Source organism: Danio rerio, chromosome 16 (assembly GCF_049306965.1).
Source record: "Danio rerio strain Tuebingen ecotype United States chromosome 16, GRCz12tu, whole genome shotgun sequence".
NCBI classification, from domain to species: Eukaryota; Metazoa; Chordata; class Actinopteri; order Cypriniformes; family Danionidae; genus Danio; species Danio rerio.
The window spans coordinates 14,297,757-14,321,518 of NC_133191.1; the positions used below are offsets into that span (position 1 = coordinate 14,297,757).

Below are 23,762 nucleotides of genomic sequence, written 5' to 3' on the forward strand. Positions count from 1 at the left end.
TCAAAAGTATTTGTATTGAGTGATTTAGGAATACAAATATTATAAGGATCAGGAATTTATCATGTGAAAAAAAATGATTCAAACATGTATTAACAGCATTAATTTGTTTATCTGTTAAATAAAATATACACAAAACTCTGAAAAAAAATATAGTTTTTTAAATAGTGAAATCATATGAGCTGCAAGAGTGTTGCTGTTTGAAAAAAAAATGAAGCAGCTTTAGCATAATGCAAATAATTATTTGTAGTCAAACACATTCAGTTTTTGATTTTATCAAAAGAAAAAAAGTAATATGTTTTAGACAAAGTGATAAATTTAGGACAGTTATAAATATAGTATATAGGCAGAAGATTTTAGAATATATGAATGAGTTTGGCAGCTGTTAACAGCCGTAAAGTTTTATTTTGTGTCCAGGTAATGATAGACAGGACAACTTTTTGAGCAGTGCAGTTGTACAATATTGTAGTGATGTTGCTTGGCTACTTTGCTGCTAAAAATTGGTAACAAAATAAAAATTAAATAGAATAAAAAATTTTGATTATTTTGTAAAGATGTATACATGATGTGAGGTGCAGTTACCCCTGTGAAAGTAAAACAGGTAGTAGTAATTAATGCTGTTTACTTTAGTACTTATTTCAGAATGTACTTCTTTACTTTTATTTGAGTACAAAAGTGTAGTCAGTACTTCAACTTTTACCATTAATTTTAAACACCAGTATCTGTACTGGTACCTGAGTAAAGGATGCGTGTACTTTTGCCATCTCTGGTTGTTATAGTATGCCATATTTTTGTTAAATATCTCAAGTGTTTGAAGTGTTTAAAAATCTCTCATTGTCTTTATTTTTATTTATTTTATTTTTTTTTAACATGTGTTGGTTTCTGTGTGCATTCTTCAGTTGGATCAGTAATAGTCCTCATATTCAGAATGTGTGGGTGAGGAGCACAAAGTCAGCAGTTCTCCAACATTCGCCCTCAAAGTATTCATGAGGCCTGCCACACCATGATTATAAAGGAGACGATTCTCTGCAACATTTGCGACCGCCTTCATCACTTCTTCCATCACCTTTATCACAGGCTCCCAGAGAATGAAGCCTCGGGTTTGCCTCTCCAGAACAGTGACTCTTCCACTGACAATGCTAAGAAGATTCACAGCTTTTCTCACCATCTCCTGAATATCAGCGGTGTAATCCAGATGCTGCTTCACCTCTTCAATCTCACTCTGAATTTTATCCAGCAATTCATCAGTTTCTTTAATCTCACTCTCTATATTAGAGATCTCGGACTGGTAATCAGACACTTTTCTCCTGTACTTCCCCACTCTGGCCTCATTTTCTTCAAGATCATCTTCAGCATCCCTGATAGCCCTTGAAGCATCCTCAATTGTACTTATTCCATCACATATCATCATTGGACCTAAAGGGAAGCAAGCAATCACATCAGCACAAAGGAGATAAGTTGATAGATGCTAGTATTCAGAAGAAAAGGGTTTCTTACCTAAAACCCATCCAGCAACTGGAATCAAGGTAACACCTACCCCTGCAGCTGTTACCCATCCACCTGTAACCTTCCTGTCCTCCTCTCTTTCTATTTCTTTTTTAGCTGAAGCCACGTTTTTTTTGGCCTGCTCCAAAGCTTCTCTAGAGTTCTCTAATGATTCCTTAGCAAAATACTTCTCGATATGCAAATCATCCTTAGTCAGGCATTTCTGCTGCCTCTGCTGCTCAGCATTTCCTTGTTCTTTAATAAGTTGCTCCATACGTTCATCCAGATTTTGCAGTTTTACTTTAATAGTTTTCTCTGATCTTGCAATGTGCTGCTCAGCATACTCAATATGTCTTCTGATTTGTCTATAATTGGAGCACATGCCAGAGTTTTGATTTACTTCTGCTTCCAAAAGATGCTTGCAGACATAACAGATAGAGCTAATTCCATCATTCAGCGGCCCAACAACTGTCTCTATGGACTGCAGATCCCCAACACTGTCAGGAAAAAAAATATATATAATAACAGCAATACTTTGTGAATAGAGACTAGATTTACAGAAACTTACCTAGAGGAGCAGGACAGTCTCAGAGCATTCATACTGAAAGACAAAAACAAAGGAAACTATTGATATTGTGATAAACAATTTAATGTGCAATTGATAATCATTTTAGTTGTAGACATATTTATATTGTATTTCAATTCATAATAACCAGTCACAAAAAACAAGACCTTAAATCAGCACATAATTATAATAACCATAACTAATAGCAATGCAAGAGGCAGAGATACAGATCACTTGTAGACAACCAAATCGTGCTGCCAGCATGAAAGCAGGCATCTCAGATTTTTAGGGATCTGTGAATCTTCTAGATGGCTCATAGCAAGTGGACACTTGAGTCCCACATTCTCTCATTCTCTCTGAATCAGAAATCAACAGCTGAAATTTTGTTTTTTTGTTTTGGTGATTGGAATTTCATTTTAGAAAAAGATATTAACAAACGAGCCGCTTTTAGATCTTTGTTTTAAAATTCAAAAACGAAAATTGAACGACGATTTAATTTTAATATTTTTTGAATAAATAATTAATATAGCATAATAATTATATCTGCAGAAAACAAAAACGAATAAAGGCTTGTTTTTTTCTATTCCAAAACCATAGGCCTCATAAAGCTGGTTTTACACACACACACACACACACACACACACACACACACACACACACACACACACACACACACACACACACACACGTCCTTTTCAAAAAATTTGCATATTGTGAAAGTTCATTATTTTCTGTAATGTACTGATAAACATTAGACTTTCATATATTTTAGATTCATTACACACAACCCAAGTTGTTCAAAGCTTTTTATTGTTTTAATATTCATGATTTTGGCATTAGCTCATTAAAATGCAAAATTCCTATATCAAAAAATTTGCATGTCATGAAAAGATTCTCTAAATGAGCTATTAACCTAATCATCATAACCAATTAATTAACTCTAAACACCTGTAAAACATTTCTGAGGCTTTTGAAAACTCCCAGCCTGGTTCATTACTCAAAACCGCAATCCTGGGTAAGACTGCCGAACTGACTGCTGTCCAGAAGGCCATCATTGACACCGTCCAGCAAGAGGGTACGATACAGAAAGGAATTTCTGTTCCCAGAGTGCTGTATCAAGACACCTCAGTGGGAAGTCTGAGGGAAGGAAAAAGTGTGGCAGAAAACGCCGCACAAAGAGAAGAGATGACCGGACCCTGAGGAAGATTGTAGTGAAGGACCGACTCCAGACCTTGGGGGACCTGCGGAAGCAGTGGACTGAGGCCCCATTTACACTAATGCGTTTTCGTTTTAAAATGCATAAGCTTTGCTACGGTTACGCCATCTGTCCACACTACGCCAGAGTTGTTGAGCGCCGAAAACGGAGCTTCTCGAAAACGCTGGAGAGGCCATTTTCATTCTAAAACGCTGCTGCTCCGTCTCAGTGTGGATGAAAAAAAACAAAGACATCTGAAAACTGCTAAGATTCGCTACCTGATTGGGGCTTTTGTGTCATTGCGTATCCTTCCCTTATTCGTCAAGCCCCTATCACATGACTATAACACATGGCTTTAACGCTACCGGAAGACAGCACTGTAAACAACAACCTGGACACAGAAATGGGAGCATTGTTTGCACTACTGTCTGTTTTAGGCGCCATTGTGCAGTTATTCATTTGTTACGTTTAGTAACAACTCGACCTCGTCGTCTGTCCACAAAAATACCTCTCTTGCTTTCTTTGCCATCGCGTTTATTGTTCAACCGGCATTTGTTGACTAACAATAACCAAATGTCGAGCAAGACACATGCTTTGTTTATACTAGAACGCACATGCCTAGAGTGCACGAATGGTCATGTGATATACGTTTTTGGTGGAGTAGTGTGGACGGAGATATGTTCAGAAATGCTAGGTGAAACGCTAGTGTTGGCACGGATCGTTTTTGATCTAAAATGCCATTTTAAAACTAAAACGCACTAGTGTAAACGGGGCCTGAGTCTGGAGTAGAAACATCCAGAGCCACCGTGTACAGCCATGTGCAGGAAATGGGCTACAGGTGCCACATTCCCCAGGTCAAGCCACTTTTGAACCTGAAAAAGCGGCAGAAGCGCGTGACCTGGGCAACAGAGGAGTACTTTAAAAAAAAAGTAAATTTTGCATGTCATTCGGAAATCAAGGTGCCAGAGTCTGGAGGAAGACTGGGGAGAGAGAAATGCCAAAATGTCTGAAGTCCAGTGTTAAGTACCCACAGTCAGTGATGATCTGGGGTGCCATGTCAGCTGCTAGTGTTGGTCCACTGTTTTTTATCAAGGGCAGGGTCAATGCAGCTAGCTATCAAGAGATTTTAGAGCACTTCATGCTTCCATGTGCTGAAAAGCTTTATGGAGATGAAGATTTAATTTTTCAGCAGGACCTTGCACCTGCGCACAGTGCCAAAACCACTGGTAAATGTTTACTGACCATGGTATACTGTGCTCAATTGGCCTGCCAACTCTCCTGACCTGAATCCCATAGAGAATATGAGGGATATTGTGAAGAGAAAGTTGAGAGACGCAAGACCCAACACTCTGGATGAGCTTAAGGCTGCTATCGAAGCATCCTGGGCCTCCATAACACCTCAGCAGTGCCACAGGCTGATTGCCTCCATGCCACACTGCATTGAAGCAGTTATTTCTGCAAAAGGATTCATACACACACACACTTGAAGTCAGAAATTATTAGCCCCCTTTGTTTTGTTTTGCTTTTTAAATATTTCCCAAATGATGTTTAACAGAGCAAAGAAATTTTCACAGTATGTCTGATAATATTTTTTCTTCTGGAGGAAGTCTTATTTGTTTTATTTAGGTCATTAAAATGGCTCATTTGTTTGTTTTTCAATATCTGTTTTTTAAATGAAAATCGAATGACCAAAACATACACTGACTAACTGCAAGGTTCCTCTTTCTATGGGAACAGCGGTGGCTAGTAACCAATTATGCACAAAAATGGTTTAGACATTGTCCTTCTTAAAGGGAATGGGAGATTTGTTTGGTTTTAATCCACGTCATAATCAAAACATGGTGACGCAGTGGCGCAGTAGGTAGTCTTGCCTCACAGCAAGAAGGTTGTTGTTTAAACCTCGGCTAGGTCAGTTGGCGTTTCTGTGTGGAGTTTTGCATGTTCTCCCTGCGTTTGTGTAAGTTTCCTCCGGGTGCTCCGGTTTCTCCCACAGTCCAGAGACATGTGGTACAGGTGAATTGGTTAAGCTAAGTTGTTCATAGTGTATGTGTGCGAATAAGTGTGTATGGGTTCCCAGTGATGGGTTGCGGCTGGAATGGCATCCGCTGCGTAAAACATATGCTGGATAAGTTGTTGGTTCCACTGTGGTGACCCCAGATAAATAAAGGGACTAAGCCCTTGTGAGTGAATGAATGAATGAATGAATGAACTGCAAGTTTTTTCCTCCAGAATTAATTACAAATGAAAAGAAATAGAGTGGGAGAGATTAGCTGACACGGTTAACACAGTAGGGTCTGAACATCGCACTGTGAGTGAATTAAAAAAAAAGGTCTGATGTAAAGATGCAGGTTAAGAGGATAACAGCGGCGCACCAAAGTGTGGAACGAAGAGGTGGGGGAACACGGGATGCTGAACAAACACCCTTTGAGGAGAGAGTTGCCTCAACTGTGGGTGACACTTTACTGTCTGTAGTAGTAGTATCTGTGTCGAGACACAGATGTAGTAGATGAACACTTAAGGCCAACACTGGCATTGCCATAGGATTAGGAATGCACAATATATCGGCGCCCATATCGTTATCGGCCGATAAATGCTATTTTTAAGATTATCGTTATCGATCCGATGTCATAATTAGGCTGATATATTTAAGCCGATAAATTACTTAATTGTACAGACCTGCCTGCCTCTCGCATGCGTGGGCAGAACTTGTTCAGACTTGTCCAGTGCACTATAATGGATCTCTCCTCACACTGATTATTCCCTCAAAGTCCGTCCTTTCTTTACGTGGCTTGCTGTGCATTAATAACTCAGTAAGTAACCACGTTTCTTGTTATTGTAGATATTTTTGATTGAGTGTCATTGTGTATTTTGCTTTAAATCGCCTTAGGAAAAATATTACATGTGGAAACCTTTCCTGCTCTGTCTCTTTGTTGTGTTAGAGATTGCAGGGGAGATTCACTTATTACTGCAAGGCCGAATAATGTTAGTTTCGGGGTGAACTCTTTTAGTTGCAGCTGGTGAATGAAAGAGGACACATGTAACTTGGTCCAAAATATTTATTACTTTCCGTGTGGTACAACAAGTCACCAAAAAGGAACATCACAGAAAATGGTCTCATTGCGAAAAAAGCGCTCCTCTTTTCTCTCTCCCTCTCCCTCCGCTTAACTCACACCCCAAACTGCAGCCTAGTCCCGTTGAAGGAGCCGCACATTTTACAACACGTGTAAACATAACGATTGTTTGTAATCTTATTATTTGTTATTATAAACGCGTTGCTTGTCATGTGTTGTTGATGTAAGACAGTATTCAGTTTGATCGGACTATTCATATTGACTATAACAAGCTGGCGTAAGAGCTGTCACCCCACACACACACACACACACACACACACACACACACACACACACACACACAGACACACACACACAGTGTAGCACGGGGGAGAGGTGACTCCAGTCAAAGGGGCTCTTAACTAGCCGCTCATTCTGTCTTTATATTCTGCTCTGTGTTTGTCCTACAGTCAGCTCAATGCAGGTTTTGTATCAAAATCTGACTCTGATGGCAACTCTGTCTCTACAGTTGAGTAAAACTCTCAGCGGTTTATCATAAACTTTTCATCGATCATTTTCCCGCGATTGATGGCACCTACAGCACCTACATGTGACATGTCAAAACGCCAAATAGGATAAATCTGTGCCGCATTTTCTAAACGTCCTAAAACGTATTATCTGTATTTAGCTATTTGCTTGTACGGTGGCTCTAAACTGTCAAAACACCTCTAAAAAGACTTTTTTAGACATGACATATTTGTACATGTGTACATCACTGTAACACGTTTTGTTCATGACCATTTGAGCTGGTTTCAGTCCTTAGCTCTTTAATTTTTTATCCTATTTAAATATATTTAACTTGCTTGTTAATTAAACATTTTGCAATTTAAACTTATTTTTATGCAACAATCAATGTGCATGTTCATTTGCTATAAAGAAAAGGAAATAATTTTTTTGCATGCAGATTTGTGTGAATATAAGGTCTATAATCACCTTGCAATTTTGAAATTATAGCTTTTTTGCTTTGAGTATAGACTATTCAGTTCATAAGAATAGTTCAATCTTTTATGAAGTTAGCTGTATAAAAATATAACAATTTAAAATATTTATAATTATTGGCCTATACATATCGGCTATTGGCCTCCAAGTCTTAGGAATTATCGGCTATAGGTATCAGCTAAAAAATCCATATCGCTGCATCCCTACATAGGATAAGGGTTGTATACATTTGCAAAGGCTTTTATATGTTCTAAATCGCATAACTGGTAAAAAAAAAAAAAAAAAAAAACCTGTCTATTAACCCATTTTATCATTTATAAATTAATAGCAATGTTTTTCACATGTGTTGGTGCGATACTTTGTAGTTTGCAATTTAACATAATTCAAGCCAGTAGAGTTCTTCCAGAACCACAGGTTGAAGGGGGAGAGGATAGGATATCTGTACAATCTGTGAGTTGAGATTTTGATCATCTATACAGGGCCCATCCTTCGTACCCATAAAGAACAAGCTAGACAGAGCTAATGAGAATGATGGAATGATGAAGGGTGCACATAACTGGTTAGCATGTCCACATGGTGATTAAAATAAAAATTGCAGACTATGCAAGACTAGAGAAGTGTTTTTGTGGTAATTTAGTAACTGCAAACTTTGCCCATGCTGCATAATCACTATTACACCCCATATATGTATATATGGCCCTTTTGGAACTGAGTTTGACACCTGTGCTTTAATGTAATAAAATCGCTGCTTAGGCTACACGGTAGACTTTTAATAAGAGTATAATCTTAATCATATTAAAATCGGAGTATTGGTGTCTTATGTGAATGTACTCAGAAAGTCTCTGGTGAAGTCGCAAGCTGTCAAAGACAGGGCATTACTCTGCCTTTCAGCATGAGCCCTCCAAGTTTAGTGTGTTTCCTCATTAAACGCAACGAAAGCGTATGCTTCGCGTTGTTGTGTCAGAATCCTTGTGAAATACAGTAATACTTTAGGACGCTTAGTTTAAGCAAATTTGATGAACACGATCATGCGTGTTGAATCTGAAGGGAGTCGCTCCAGCGCATTGTGTGTGTGTATGTGTGTGTGTGTCTGTGTCAGGCCCGTTGAGGGGTGTCAGGGGTGGAGTGAGCGATGTAACTGAATAGGGACGTGTGCGTGCGAGACGTATACCTAAAGGACGGTGGGAGTGAGTTGCGCGCGACATACCTGAAAAGGTAGGAGTGATGCGGTGGAGAGGGGTGTGCAATGTATTTAACGACCGGTTTGCGAGAGATTATCAATTAATTTGCGGGCATTCGGGAGTCTCTGTGCTTTCTTACTTCTAGTCTTAGCAACTGGATGAATGTAAAGAAGGATTAAGCAAAATTGTTTCTACTTTATAATTAATGTTCTCAACTCACAGCAATAAAACTTTACAATGAGTGCAACTGTTTGTATTCAAGTTTATTATTATAATTTTTCATTTTCCATATCTGTAATGCCTGTATTTTGGCATTTCTTTTGCAGTCCACTTAGAATTCAACATGGAAATCAATGTTTTTTTATTGGCATTGAAATTGGCATTTTTATTGGTTTTGAAATGTAAATGTCATTACCATGCCTGTGTTTTTATTTCTGTAATAAATATGGCTGTCAAGCCAGGATTTTCATGGTTTATTGTGGGTTTGTTGTTTACATGAAAAAATCTGTGTTACAAGTTAAACAAAAATTCTAATAACAATTATATTTTGAATTTAAATAGTTGTTGTCTTGCGTTTACATTCATTTTACATTTGAATAGCCAAAATTACAAGTTTCAGTATTTTAAATGTGATTAATCACGATTAATTTTTTTAAAAAGGTGCGATTAATTAGTTAATTTTTTTAATCGATTGACAGCACACACACACACACACACACATATATATATATATATATATATATATATATATATATATATATATATATATATATATATATATATATATATATATATATGTATGTGTGTGTGTGTGTGTGTGTATATATAGCAGTGCGATATAGCTGTAATTTTATTGGCACTGGTGGGAGGCGTACACCATCTTAGATAGATGGTGATAAGATATTGTACACCATCTTCACCCTTGTGTATTATCAGCTTTGGTATTACCCACTCACAGAGTGACAAAGAGGAACCCAGTACAGTTTGACAAATTGTGCAGATAATGGACAACATACTTTACTTGTGAGGCTTTTTGACAGAAAACTTTGTTATTTAGATTGTAACTATGCATTTTAGTTTTAAGAATAGTGATTATTAATAATTATTAAAAAATTCAGCGCGTCGGAGGTCATCATACTTCATTGAGCAAAGCTAGTAAATTAACAGTTGACGTTCCGCCACAAGATGGCGACAGAGACTACATCAGTCCTAGAGGGAGAAAAACTCAGCATTCTCTCAGAATACATTTTTAATTACAGCTGAACATATCATTATAGAACAGGCAAGTGACATGCTTAGTCGGTCTCTCTGTTTTGTTTTGTTTTTGTAGGGCTGCATTTATAGTATTCTGGTAGTGTTTGGATTGATTTTTCAGTTCGGGTCGCAGCTCTGTTGATAACCCTAATTAAAAACACCTGATCGAACTGCTTGTTGGATACCTACAGATATAGATGTGTTGACGCAGAGCTGGATAGACAAAAGAAATAAATTATAAAGAGTAGATTAGCAGTACTTAATTCAATTGTAAGTTTTATTTTGGGTATTTGTTCTCTGGCCTCTGTCTGTAATGGTTTAGGTAACCCTCACAGCTCTGTCTCTTGGTGTAAGATAAACACATTTTGCCTCTGTGGAATCTGGAATTCTTGACAGTTGGTTGTAGACCAATCCCTCTTTCGCAATAAAGTAGGACTCACTATCTTACAGAGATTACAATTACTCTGGCCTGTGCACATTTAAACATTGCTCTTTTTTTAATGGCTCAGACCTACTAAGAGCTGAACTGAATACAGCCTCTGCAGTGTGACTAAAAACCTGACTGAGATGATCTCTTCTCTTCTTTCTGTGTGGAGTGTGTGTGTGCATGTTTACTCTGGTTATCTTTTATAAAAAGAAAAAACAATAAATTAAGTTGTTTTGATGTTATACATTATTACACCTTTTTTTTTTTCATTACACATAATATTTAATAGTTTAGAGAGGAACATATTGCCCAGTAAGGACATTTTCCCTTCCCAGACTGAACAAAACTCAGCGTTCACAGGCAAACCTGCAAACAGTCGACTGCCAAATACACACTGTCCACTCAAACTTCATCTCGGTGAGTTTGTTGGCTTACTACAAAGGTCCCTTGCATCTGTCCACACTCACAGACTCATCCCTATACCTCTAAATCAACTTTTGGATGTTGTTTAAATATTGTATGCAAGTAAACATGAACCAAAACATACCTTAAAGCCATATTCTTTATTTTGCAGTATTTGTCCTCTCATTTGGGAGTGAGGACGAAGTCTTTGTGGGATGAAGGCTTGCTTGTCTAGCAACACGATTCTCCCTGGTTCTCAAAAGAGAGCAGACCGATCGCCCTTCCGGTTGTCACGTGTTTTAATATCAGTTCAGCGGTATATAAAAAAAGAAACACAAACAGATTTGACATTGATGTTTTTACATTCTGAATCTCTCAGCCAAATCCACAAATTACAATTTATTAAAGTCTTTCTACAGGTAACTTTCAATAACAGTCAAAAGATGCGGTCATTTAACATGAAACTTTTCATGAAAATTACTCACCAATTCAACTTTTAGAATATGAAATTATAATTTGAATGAATTTTAATCAATATTTCAGCCAGTTTTATTGACTTGGCTCCTTAATCCTAATTCGTTTGTAGGGAAATGCCCCTATAACGATGCTAAAATGAGGGCGGATTATTTTTTTTTTACTTGTAATTTAATTTAGTCATTTAGTAAATGATTAAATCCAGCAAGCGAATATCAGTAACAATCGCGAATTTACAGTCATTGCTACAACTAATTAAAAAGTGGTCTTCTCCTATGTAACACCCACGCAGAGAGGCAGCTAGTCGGACGGTCCATGTTGGGAATGCGTCAATACAGGAAGTCAGTTTGCGTTCACTTGTTTGAAGTATTATTGAAGAAACTTTCCTGAAGCATCTGCGGTCGTATCATCCATTTCATCAGATCCCATTGGGGCTTGAAGCATTTAACTGGGTTTCGGCAGGGTAAGACCAGTCTTTTGGACGTTTTTACAGATTCAAATAATTTGTAACCGTTAACGTTATAGTTTTTAGGATTTAAATATTCTGAAATTAATTAAAAAATACTTAAATAGGCTAGACAACTACCAGCATCACTCTTAGAAAGTAATAAACTCAAAGCAAGCAACTCGTAAAGCGAGCGGTTTAACACATTGCAAGAGTGATGGCTAGCAGGTCTTAAAGCTCGAACAAAACCTGTCTTCGTATTCGGGTGTGGATAAAACTGAGAGCTTTTGCCTACTAACTATACCTGGTGAAAATAGCGGAAAGCAAACGCGAGACGCCTGACGGCTATCAGCCTTTAGCTGTGTTCAAGAAGCACATTTTATTAGCTGAGCTCTGCTTTATTCTAATAATATTATTTGAGAATTGGCCTGACTACAGAGAGATACATTGCAAACTGTTGTGAATTATGTAAAGTGTTAACGCCTGCTAGTATGTTAAATAATAAAAGCGAAGAGGCCCTTTCCAGCCCACCTAAAATTTAACACACTTAGAAAAAAAAATATTTCGCATTAGAAACCAATGTTTTAATTATTTAATAAACGCCTTTTGTCCAAATTTATTCCTTAGCAATGCTAATGCACAATACAAATCAAAAGTTGATATACCTAATATACCCATGCAATTGTTTTGGTCACATGTAGGCTAATATTAAAAACCCAACTGAAAAATCCAGTTTAAACAAGCCTAGGCTGGTTGGCTGGATTAAGCTGGTCGACCAGGCTGGTTTTAGAGGGGTTTTGGCCACTTCCAGGCTGGTTTCCAGCCATTTCCAGCTTGGTCTTAGCTGGTCGGACTGGGAGATGACCATCTAAAACCAGCTTGACCAGCCAAGCAAAGCTGGGAGTCCAGCCAAAACCAGCTATATCCAGCTTAAACCAGGCTGGTCAAGCTGGTTTTAGCTAGATTTGGCTGGTCATTTTCCAGCCTGACCAGCTAAGACCAGGCTGGAAATGGCTGGAAACCAGCCTGGAAATGGCTAAAACCAGGCTGGTCAACCAGCCAACCACCCTAGGCTGGTTTAAGCTGGATTTTTCAGCAGGGAAGTAATGCTTTATTGTTTATTAACCAACTAATTTAACTACACTTCGGCAATTACCTTTTCACTTGCTAACCTACTTTTATTTTTACCTGTAGGTGCACTTTTAGGTACATTAAAATTAATAATTTTCTACCTGTTATACATTATTTTACATAAAAATTTATCCAATTACTATTCTAATTATCCTACCTTGCCTAGTTTACATAATAGTCTAGTCTTTAAATTGCACTTTTAGCTGAATTCAGGTGTCTTACAAAATAAGTAAAAAAGATTATGCACTGTCACAATGGCAAAGAGAAAATAAAACAATTATTAAAACTATCATGCTTAAAAGTTTGTTAAAATATTTCTGTTAAATAACAATTTGAAACGTTTTTTGAAAATTCACTGGAGGGATAGTAATTTCGACATGAACCGTATAAATTAAATCCAGATGAGTAAACAACAAAGGATGCATAAACACTAACATGAATTTATGAATCCGTCACAACAGACTACATGAGATGAAACAACCCCTGAAACAAATCATCTGTCAAGGGGCAGTTCTAGAATTTCATCCCTACTAAGCCTTTGCCACTGTGTCTGTATAAATTTATACATTTAAAATGATAATTTTGCACACAACAACAAACCATATTTATTTTTTAAATCTTGTTTTCTATTAACAATTCATTTATTCAGAATAAATGTTAAGTGAGATTCCTGTTTATTTTTTTCCCCCAATTTCTGTTTAATGGAGAGAAGATTTTTTTTAAATTTTTCCCATTTCTAATCATAATAGTTTTAATAACTCATCTCTAATAACTGATTTATTTGATCTTTGCCATGATTACAGTCAATAATATTTGACAAGACATTTTTCAAGACACTTTACAGCTTAAACTTACATTTAAAGGCTTAACTAGGTTAATTAGGTTAACTAGGCAGGTTAGGGTAATTAGGCAAGCTATTGTATAACAAAGGTTTGTTCTGTAGACTATCGAAAAAATATATAGCTTAAAGGGGTAAAAATTTTGTCCCTAAAATGGTTTTTTAAATAATTAAAAACTGCTTTTATTCTAGCCGAAACAAAACAAATAACACTTTCTTACATTATCAGACATACTGTGAAAATTTCCTTGCTCTGTTAAACATCTTTTGGGAAATATTTAAAAAGGGGGGCTTATAATTCTGACTTTAACTATATATATATATAAGGGCTGTGCAATTAATCGAAAATCCAGTTTCGATTTTGGCTTCTAACGATTATGAAAAACCATTAATCGAGATAAACGATTATTGCATCATATACCGTCCCCTTTCCAGTTGTACACTTTTGTCGCTCTGCAAAGCTCATTCCATGTAAAAATGACTAAAAGCATGTACTGTAATGTAACGTTTGCAGCACGGGGTGCACATCATTCATTGATGTACGTTCGAATCATTCTTATTTTTAATAGCGCAAAAGACCACGTGCTGTTCTGTGTGTGCGCTAGCCACTCTATAAGCCTGGGAGAGGCTGGGAGACGAGCAGAGCACACACATCTAACGCCATCTTAATGTGAGCACTTTAAGGGTCAAATACATGCACATTTGTGTCAGAGCACGGTGTTTAGTGATTATTTATATTAACCCTCATTTGTGTAATAAACAAACAAGTTGAGAATCAAAAGACATGTGAAAGAGAAACCATATCAGAGCCGCACTATTCTTAAAGTGACAGCTCGCGATATTTTTTTCTTACAGTGAAGATACTTAAAGCAACGTTTAAACATAACAGAATTAATAACTCATTTCTAATTAATTTCTTTTATCTTTGGTATGATGACAGTAAATTATATTTTACAAGATATTTTTCAAGGTACTAGTATTCGGCTTAAAGTGACATTCAAAGGCTTAATAAGGCAAGTCATTGTATAAAAGTAGTTTCTTTTGCAGACCAACAAAAATATATATTGCTTAAATCCCTAATAATATTGAGCTATTAAAATAGGTTTCAAAATATTTAAATATTATATGAAATACTGTGAAAAATTCCTCTGTTAAACATCATTTGGGAAATATTTCTATATAAAAAAAAATTCACAGAAGGGTGAATTATTTTCACTTCAACTGATAATCGTTTTGAATAATCGTGATTACAATTATGACCAAAATATTCATGATTATGATTTTCCCCATAATAGAGCAGCCCTAATATATGATGGTTATCACCACCTATTGGCCTAATCATGTAATTGCTATTTGGAGCGTCAAGTGATTTGCTATTTATATGGCGGACTTTGTAAGTGGAAAACCTGAACGCTTCACTAAAGAGAAAACAGTTAAACGGAGCATCTGCAGAACGAGGATAAAAAACAAGCCTTCTCCGTTAGGCCTGTTTACTCTCTCTTTCTTTCTTTCTTTCTTTCTTTCTTTCTTTCTTTCTTTCTTTCTTTCTTTCGTGGAGTCAGGAAACAGTGTTGTACGCACTCCGCTGAAGACATTCATTAGCCTACATATTTAATTTTGTTTGTTAACCGCAAAGATTCATTTTAAAACTACCTCTAAATTAAAATCTAATTTCCGGTTACGCAGTGGCTCAGTAGGTAGGGCTGTCGCCTCACAGCAAGAAGGTTGCTGGTTCGAGCCTCGGCTGGGTCAGTTGGCATTTCTGTGTGGAGTTTGCATGTTCTCTCTGCATTTGCTTGGGTTTCCTACCGGTGCTCCGGTTTCCCCCACAAGTCCAAAGACATGCGGTACAAGTGAATTGGGTAGGCTAAATTGTCCATTGTGTGTGTGTGTGTGTGTGTGTGTGTGTGTGTGTGTGAATGAGTTTGTATTGGTTTTCCAGTGATAGGTTGTAGCTGGAAGGGCATCCGCTGCATAAAACATATGCTGGATAAGTTGGTAGATAATTCCGCTGTGGGGACCCCAGATTAATAAAGGGACTAAGCCGAAAAGAAAAGGAATGAATAAATGAACGAAAATGTAATTTCCAGCAAACAAATAAATGAGCAATAATACGACAATACTATGCCTCATATGATTTAAAAACCCGACAGGTGGACAAATCTGAACTAGTTTTTAATAAAATAAATATACATATAATAAATAATACTGCTAATAATAATAACAATATACAAAAGCAAGTCGTCATGAGTAAACTGAAAAAGCTCCCCGAGATGGAGAAGATATGGAGGCAGTCATTTTTATATTTATGTAGACAGTAATCATTTTTGTCATTTTTAATCCTTATCTCTTATTTTTTTAATCATTAAAGATATTTGCATATTACTGTACATCCTGTGTGTATTAAGCAATGTTTAAGCGTTTAAGGTGCATGACTAACCTGCTTTGCGCTAGACCTGATTTCAGCTGCTTTATTGCAGTCTATTTTAGTTCCTCCATATAGCAAAACGCCAACAATGCACCTTAACACACCTCTTTTCTAGACAGACTCACCAATGAGTCCACAAAGTGGCACAAATGGATTTGCTATTTAAACAACGTGGCAGAAAACAAAAAATTAGGGTTGCACTAAAAATAGCAGCACATCGTGGCAAACATGTCTTGTGCCTTATTGTGTCGGTGTATGATGGGGCCCTTAGAATTAAATGCCTACTTTACTACATCCAATCAGTTGGCAGAAAAACAAATCACGCATACTTTTTTTTTTCATTTAATATTCTGTTTCTTTAGCAACTTCGTCACAATACAAAAAAACAATCATAGATTTGAATCTTTACCACAAACAGAGACTTTATGAAAAGGACTGGTGAAAACACAATCGAAGAATTAATAAATGTGCAAATCGTGACCATTTAGCAACATTATGATCAAATAGATTTTGAATTGAGATAATCTTATAACAATTATTTGTGCAGCTACTGTAAAGGCCCTAAACTGAATGCATCAATACAGACTAAACAATAGAAAGAGGTGACAGAACAACACTTTTAATAACCTTATAAAGAGATGCATGTGTTTAGGTGGATTTCACATCACATCGTCTCCACATCTTCAGCAGTAGCTAATGTTTTTTAAGCACATCAGAACACATGCAGTAACTGTGATACATGTGAATTACTGTGCATCATACTGCTGTTGTTTTGATGCACACTGGCCTATGGGTTTTGCAATTAATCCTCTCTGTGTGCAAATACCAATTGACCTGTGTATCAGTAGGATTTGTGATTTGGCATGTACAAGATCAGTGCATGATATGATTCGAGAACACAGTTCAATGAACTTTGGTTCCAACAAAATTAGTTCCCAAGCAAAATGATCATAGAAACAGTAACAGCAATAAGCACACAGTAGGAAAGAACACAGAGAGTATATCAATAAAAGAGCAAAATTAAGTAAAATAAAAATAAATAAATAAATAATAAAAATAATTTTTGCCTAATTAAAAGAAGCTACCACAGTTGACCAACACTAAATACGATTAAAAACATGACCGTTTTGATCCCCCTCCCCACTCCCTGAAGGGAAGGACTTATGCTTTAAAACAGTGGTTCTCAAAGTGGGGGTCGGGACCCCCTGGGGGGTCGCGGGACAATGACAAGGGGTCGCTTGGTGATATCCAAAACTCAAATAAATTTTATTAAACTATTAGAATTACCATATTTTATTCATAACCGACAGAATATAGTTAATAGTTGCATTAAAGTAACAGCAACATAAAAATAACAATCAGTCATCAGCCTTTAATTTTAAAAGCAAAATGTAATTAAATCCATAAATTACTTTAAAAAAACATTATATGGCTAATAGACTATTGCATTTTTGTGTTGTCAATAAGCTCATGTTTATATTTGCCTATAGTTGTGTCTGCAACGTTTACATATTTACAGTACAACCACCTTGAAAAATGGGGGTCGCGAGCCACTGATATGATTATTTTTGGCGTCGAAGCCTGAAAAGTTTGGGAACCCCTGCTTTAAAAGACCTAGAAAATAAATGTGTCTTTAATTTAGACTTAAACACAGGCAGCGACGAAGCCTTTTTTTAGTTCTAATGGCAAGGCGTTCCCGAGACCTGCTATGGCAAAAGCACGTTCGCCACTACTTTTCAGGTGGGCCTTTGGAACTTTTAATAAAAACTGATGTATGTGTGTCTGAGACTGAGGAAAAGAGCGCTCCTTTCATGACTCCGTTGATGCCGCGAGCGGTTCATTTCTTTTATTTTTTATTGTTTTTATTTATTTTGGAAATAATACACTGTGTAAATACAACAGAAAGACAATAAACTTTACAAATTTCGTGTCCACTTTTGTAGGCTCAAAACAATAGTGTCATATCTAGATAAAATAGCCCAAGCTATATTAAAATATTTTAAAGAACTACAAATATCAGATATAATAAAATCACATTAAATAAATAAACCAATATAAAACTAACAAAAGCTAGCTATAACAATTAGGTACTATATCAAACTGTTTTAAAGCCATTAAACTTTCATTTTTCAAAAGCCTCTCTTAAAGAAAAGATTTTAGATATTTTCTAAAAACAATAAACACCGGAGAATGTTTTAAATATTATTTATAAAGTATTAAGATACGATGATATTAATCAAATCATGCAAACAGAGCATTTTTAGGGTGAGTGAAAGCAGAAACTAGGCAACCTTTTTTTCTGTCTTCAGCTGCGCAGCACTTTACAGACGCATCAGGAAACACTGCAAGTTCAAAATGTGTTCTGTGTCCTCAAATAAGTGTTTTTATATGACGTGGTAAAATTTAAAAATGAGATTTTAAATGCATAAAGAGCTTTATTAGAGCATAGCTGCTGAGCGCAACGAAATATAGGCTATATTTTATTACGTGCTGCTCTTATGTGCTGAAACACTTAACACTTTCTTTTACTTAAGATATAATAAGCAACATCTTTAAATAAAGGGAATCACCTATTAAGTGTCATAAAGCAAACAGGGAAAAATGTTTCCGTTCTCTCTGAAGCATTTGGGATGAATGTTGGACAGCGCCTGTCTAACTGAGGATGTTATAAAATGCATTTTATATCGAGTTATTAATGGAGAATTTTATATATGTGGTTTTATATTATGGATGTGTGCACTCCCTGCGCTGGGTCCCTCCGTTAGTGGCAAGAATAAATAAATATGATGAATGAGAACACACAGGTATGTGCGTATAGACAAACATTGTACTGCTGTACAGTAACGTGTCATTTGTTTGTTTTGGTTGTCCTAATTTTAATAGTTTCATGATGATGTGATGGTGTGCTTTATCTGCCTGATTCCCGCTGAAGTGGGCGGGTTGTGTGACGTATGATTCGGGGGATGTTCTGGGGGCGGGGTTTGCTTGATGCGCTGCGAGCCACTAGCCCGACAGTGGAAACGCGACATGATTTCGGCCTCACTACTCAACCACCCGGGCGATTGGCCCGGCCCGGCCCAATAAAAGTCCTGGCTCGCACTGGCCCGATAGTGGAAATGCGGCTATTAATGGACCCTTGATTAGCTGTCCTCTAGTGCTTTGTTTCTCAACCCTGTTCCTGGAGGCACACCAACAGTAGATATTTTGCATGTCTCTCTTATCTGAACCATTCACCCAATCTGTACTGTTGGTGTGCCTTCAGGAGCAGGGTTGGGAAATGTATGTGTAGAGCTTTTTAAAATGATGTTTGTCCCTCTGAATTAATGACCGTGTTCTTGCTGCAGCATATAGCACGATGATGTACTGGATAAGGTCTAATATACGTGCATTCACGAGCAGTTGTTACTAGAAACTAGATTTCATTCATTCATTAATTTTCTTTTTGGCTTAGTCCCTTTATTAATCGGGGGTGGCCACAGCGGAATGAACCGCCAACTTATCCAGCACATGTTTTTACACAGCAGATGCCTGCTTATACCGGCCACCTGCTTATTCAATTCACCTTTACTGCGTGTGTTTAGACTGTGGGGGGAACCAGAGCACCCTGAGGAAACCCACGCGAACAGGGGGAGAACATGCAAACTCCTCAGCTGGGACTCGAACTAGCAACCTTCTTGCTGTAAGGCGATCATGCTACCCACTGCGCCACAGTAATGCCCATAAACTAGAATTATTTATGTTAATTATTAAATTGCCCATTACATTGTCTCATTAACATCTACACCTACCCTATGATTATCACTCATTCGTGTACTGTAACCACCATTTGGTCAAAATAAAATAACTCCTAAATCTCATCCCTGACATTTTTTAAGGTCTGAAAGTCTAATTGTACCATATTTCATTTGTATTCTGTCCAATAATTTTGTGTTCAGTCATTTTAGTGAGTTATTTTTGATTTTTCTCATTTGTTTTGAGCAGCAACAAGAAAGCCATGAGTTCTGCAATCTCAAAATCTACTCAGAGCCTCGCTACTGCTGAGGACATGAGGGATCAAACCAAACTGATAATGCATCCCTATGTCAACTGGGAAAAGTATCTGACTCCGGCGCCTCTATCTATAGCCATTCTGGGAGAGCTGGTTTTCATCTCATCCTCAAAAGATTTCTCTATCAATAAAAATCCTCCTAAAGAGGGTTACAAATTCATCAAATACCCTGATTCTTTCCGTGCTTGCCTCATGCAAGTGTGCAACACTGGTTGGCGGTCATTTAATGAAGCCCATACGAGCATGGATCAGATCCATCTTTATACGGCCCAAGTTCCCGATTACATGAAGAATGCTGTGAAGATTCTGTTCCAAGATGATGATGAAGTTGTCAAAGCGCTTCTTCCTGATCAGATTGACAATATCAGAGAGATCGCAGATGAATGTCTGACGCTGGCTGCTGCTACTGAAAAGAGTTTTGGTAATGTCATCAATATCATCCAAGAGCTGCTGGAAGCTTGTATGAATGCAAACCGCTTCTATGGGGAAGAGATGGAGGCCATGAGGAAGAAGATTGAGGAGAGCAAACTGAGGAAGCAGTCATCAGAAGAAACAAAGAAAAGGACTGAGAAAGCAGTGAAAGCTGTGGAGAAGCAGCTGGATGAGGCTCAAGAGAGCTACAAGAAAGCTCTGGATTCTCTTCCTGGTGGATGGGAAATGATTGGCATGGACTTAGTTGGTGGGTTAACACAGAGCGTTACAGGCCTGCTTAATGGAGTGACGTTTCTTATTACCCACCCAGTCAGAAGTGCATGTTCTGCAACAACAAAGATCGCTAGTACCGTGCACCAGATCAGAGATCAGGAGAGAGATGTAGTTGCTGAAATAAACGCATACAGTAAGTCTGCTGCAATTTTAAGTTGTGTCCAGAATATCCAGCAGCTAATGAATGTGAATAGTGAGGGTGATGACATTGCCTGGAAAGATCTGTTTGATCAGGAGAACAATTGTGCAAAAACTACTTTTATGGCACAACAGCTTGAACGAATCAGTGAAGAATTAAATCAAGTCTCTGACTGCTCAAGTAAGTTTCAGGCTCTGAAGTTGTGCTGCATGGGCATAAAAATATGCAATGAGCTGGAACGTTATGCACCTGATGGCAAATGTGAGAAAAACAAAAGTAAGAAGATTATAAAGGAGGTTTTGGAACTGATCCAGCTTGCACGGGTTTTTGACTGCAAAAGCAAAGATGTGACAAATTCTCCAGCCATTTCTCCAAAGCCACCAATGATGAATAAAGAAGAAATCAAATCAAAGAACATGAGTCCTGCACAGAAGGCCTCACAGAATGCAAGATTCACCATAGAGCAGACCCGAGCTCAGCTGAACAAGTCCAGAGAGACATATGAGAAGTGTGTAGAGAACCTTGAGAACAATCAGAAAGAATTGACTGAAATCCTGATCACTATGAGAAACTGTGACCTGAAAGAGATCGACTTCAGAACCACCATAGAGATGCTGGGCAAAGGAATGGATGCCATGGGGAGAGTGAAGGAGCAGTGGGAGGAGATGGTTCACTTCTTTCAGATGGTTTCTGCCATTGTGAAAACCAGTCTGAGCAAAACTCTCACAAACTTCGTCTCCACATCTGAGAACACACAAACCCTTCCCTACAATAAAAAGCTCTTCTCAAAAGATCTGCTCTACACTCAGGCCTTCCAAGCCAGTAACATTGCCAGTCTGGTCCATATGATCTCTGCAACATACACTGATGTTTCCAGCAGGTACCTGATGGATAGAGTCAGCTCACTGGGTAAACTGATGGCCATGGATAAAAATAAGCCAGAATTTGAGCATGAGCGACAACAGCTCCAGAACGCCTGTGATGAGGCAGAGAAAGGCATCTTAAGGCTTGTGGAGAAGAATAAAAAGGAGTTTGACAGAAAGAGCATAGAAAGACTGGAAAGAATCAATCGGGAATTGCTTCCCATTCTGCCTGCTGCACCTCCAGAGCAAATCAAGAGCATTCAAGAGGCTGTTCAAGCTGGATTCACTGAAGATGAAGGAGCAGCAGCATATTACTGAAACACTGAAGTGTTTAAAAGCTCACTATGTACATGATAGTTAATCTTTGCAGTTAAGTAACTTGACATTTTGAGTCTCCCTAAGGAGTCTGAATAAATATCCATATATTTTGCTATTCTGACTGCACTTATAGCTTGTTTAGTCATTTGTTAATATAGCTTTAACAACTGCAGAAAACACAGCCTTACAATAAGCCATAGTTACATTTTTTTTTTCTGTTATGATTTTGTCTTTATGGTTACTTTTATGTGAATCTCTTATGTTTAATTATGAGGCTGTTGAAGTAATAAACATATATGCATTGCATCCATTCTTCTAGACTTTGAATATTTTCTATCCACTTTCCTTTTCACCAAATTCAACAATTTACAGTCTTATAAAAATACATAACACTTGCAAACATACAGTACTAGGATATTTTTGCTCCTTGTTTTTTAAATAACCTTTACAGATCGGTGACTAACTAATGCCATAAGTACAGAACCATAGTAAGGCATCACTTCATTGAAAGAGATCAACAGAATTAGAATAAATGTACAATAGTGTAATGAATACACTGTAAAAACATCTAGCTTACAAATTAACTCAGTTTAAAACTAAGTTAGGTTGAGCTCAGAGTTGAATTTCCTCATGAAAACAATTTAACTGCATGTTTGGAACTGTTTGTTCAATGAAAGTCAAACTCAGTAGAGGAGACTTTGAATTTTGATTTCTTCACTTAAGCGTCACTGTAAAAATGTCTAGTTGACTTAATTTTAAAGCAACTGGCTGCAAAGAATTTTTTATTTTATTAAGCTTCGGTGCTTGAAGTTGTGCCAAATTATTCACTAAAGTATACTTGACTTAAAACAACCTTTCAGTCAATTAAAAAAAATAATAATTTGGCACAACTTTAACCACTGAAGCTTAACAAACTCTAAATTCCTTTGCAGCCGGTTGCTTTAAAATTTTAAGTCAACTCAACTTTTTATTTATTTTTTTACAGTGTATAAATCACTCAAAACTATATTCTGGGAATCCCCAAATTTATGTGTGCCGTTAGACACTCGTCTCGCATATGGCATCTCGCATAAAGGAGCCGTTACATGTAATCTGTCCCATAAAACACAGAACATCTGTCTAATGCCCATATACTGTATGATTGCGGTTTGGTTTCCTTTTCTTCATTTGGGGAAGTTAGAAAGTGATGGGATGTGACAAAATATAACCTTCTCAGATCGTTGCAGGGAGTATTTTTTTTTTTTTTTTTTTTGGTAACGACTTAAAAAGAACCTAAAAACAATGTTCCAACTTTAATTTATGTAAAATAAATGTTGTGCTATAAATTACAATTATATTATGCTTGCTTAGAGGAAACTTACAAACATACTTTAAAAAGACTGCAAGACATTTGGAAATATACTGTGTACTAATAATGTGCTACATGTGTTAACTACACTGTAAATAAAATCTCTTATTTTAAGCTGGGGTGCCGGAAATGAACTCAAAATATATTTTTTGTAAAGGAAGACAGATAAGGAAGCATTACTCAACATGTTGTTTTCTGGCAGTCACGTAGTCAAAATAAAGCTCATCATGCAAAACCTTCAGTTGTTTTTCTGTGGCTAGTGATATCTACTCAAGGCTGACTTCCCTTTGCAAAGTTGTACAAATGACAACCACAAGTTATCCACAATAATACATGAACTCAGATTAGCATGGGGGTTAGTTTCAGTTCTGTCACTTGTGGTTGGAAAACCTAAGAATTACAAGCAGCAATAAAGGGTTATGTTAAGGGCACTAAACAATCTGATCTCTGTGTTATTGCAGTTCAAGAAA

General features: G+C 37.1%; 2 protein-coding genes across 2 annotated transcripts; one reads left to right on the plus strand and one right to left on the minus strand.

Annotated features, from left to right (window-relative positions):
* Nucleotides 1-836: 836 nt before the first annotated feature.
* si:dkey-85k15.4 lies at nucleotides 837-10,959 on the minus strand. The gene is made up of 4 exons (NM_001386374.1): nucleotides 10,701-10,959; nucleotides 2,051-2,083; nucleotides 1,495-1,979; nucleotides 837-1,413 (listed from the first exon to the last, which is right to left on the minus strand). The coding sequence occupies exons 1-4, from the start codon at nucleotides 10,709-10,711 to the stop codon at nucleotides 902-904; spliced, it is 1,041 nt and encodes a 346-aa protein (NP_001373303.1). The 5' UTR covers nucleotides 10,712-10,959; the 3' UTR covers nucleotides 837-901.
* Nucleotides 10,960-11,270: 311 nt separating this feature from the next.
* On the plus strand, nucleotides 11,271-22,250 carry zgc:162509. The gene is made up of 2 exons (NM_001083816.2): nucleotides 11,271-11,492; nucleotides 19,853-22,250. Exon 2 carries the CDS (start codon nucleotides 19,866-19,868, stop codon nucleotides 21,942-21,944), a length of 2,079 nt encoding a protein of 692 aa, NP_001077285.2. The 5' UTR covers nucleotides 11,271-11,492; nucleotides 19,853-19,865; the 3' UTR covers nucleotides 21,945-22,250.
* The last annotated feature ends 1,512 nt before the right edge of the window (nucleotides 22,251-23,762 follow it).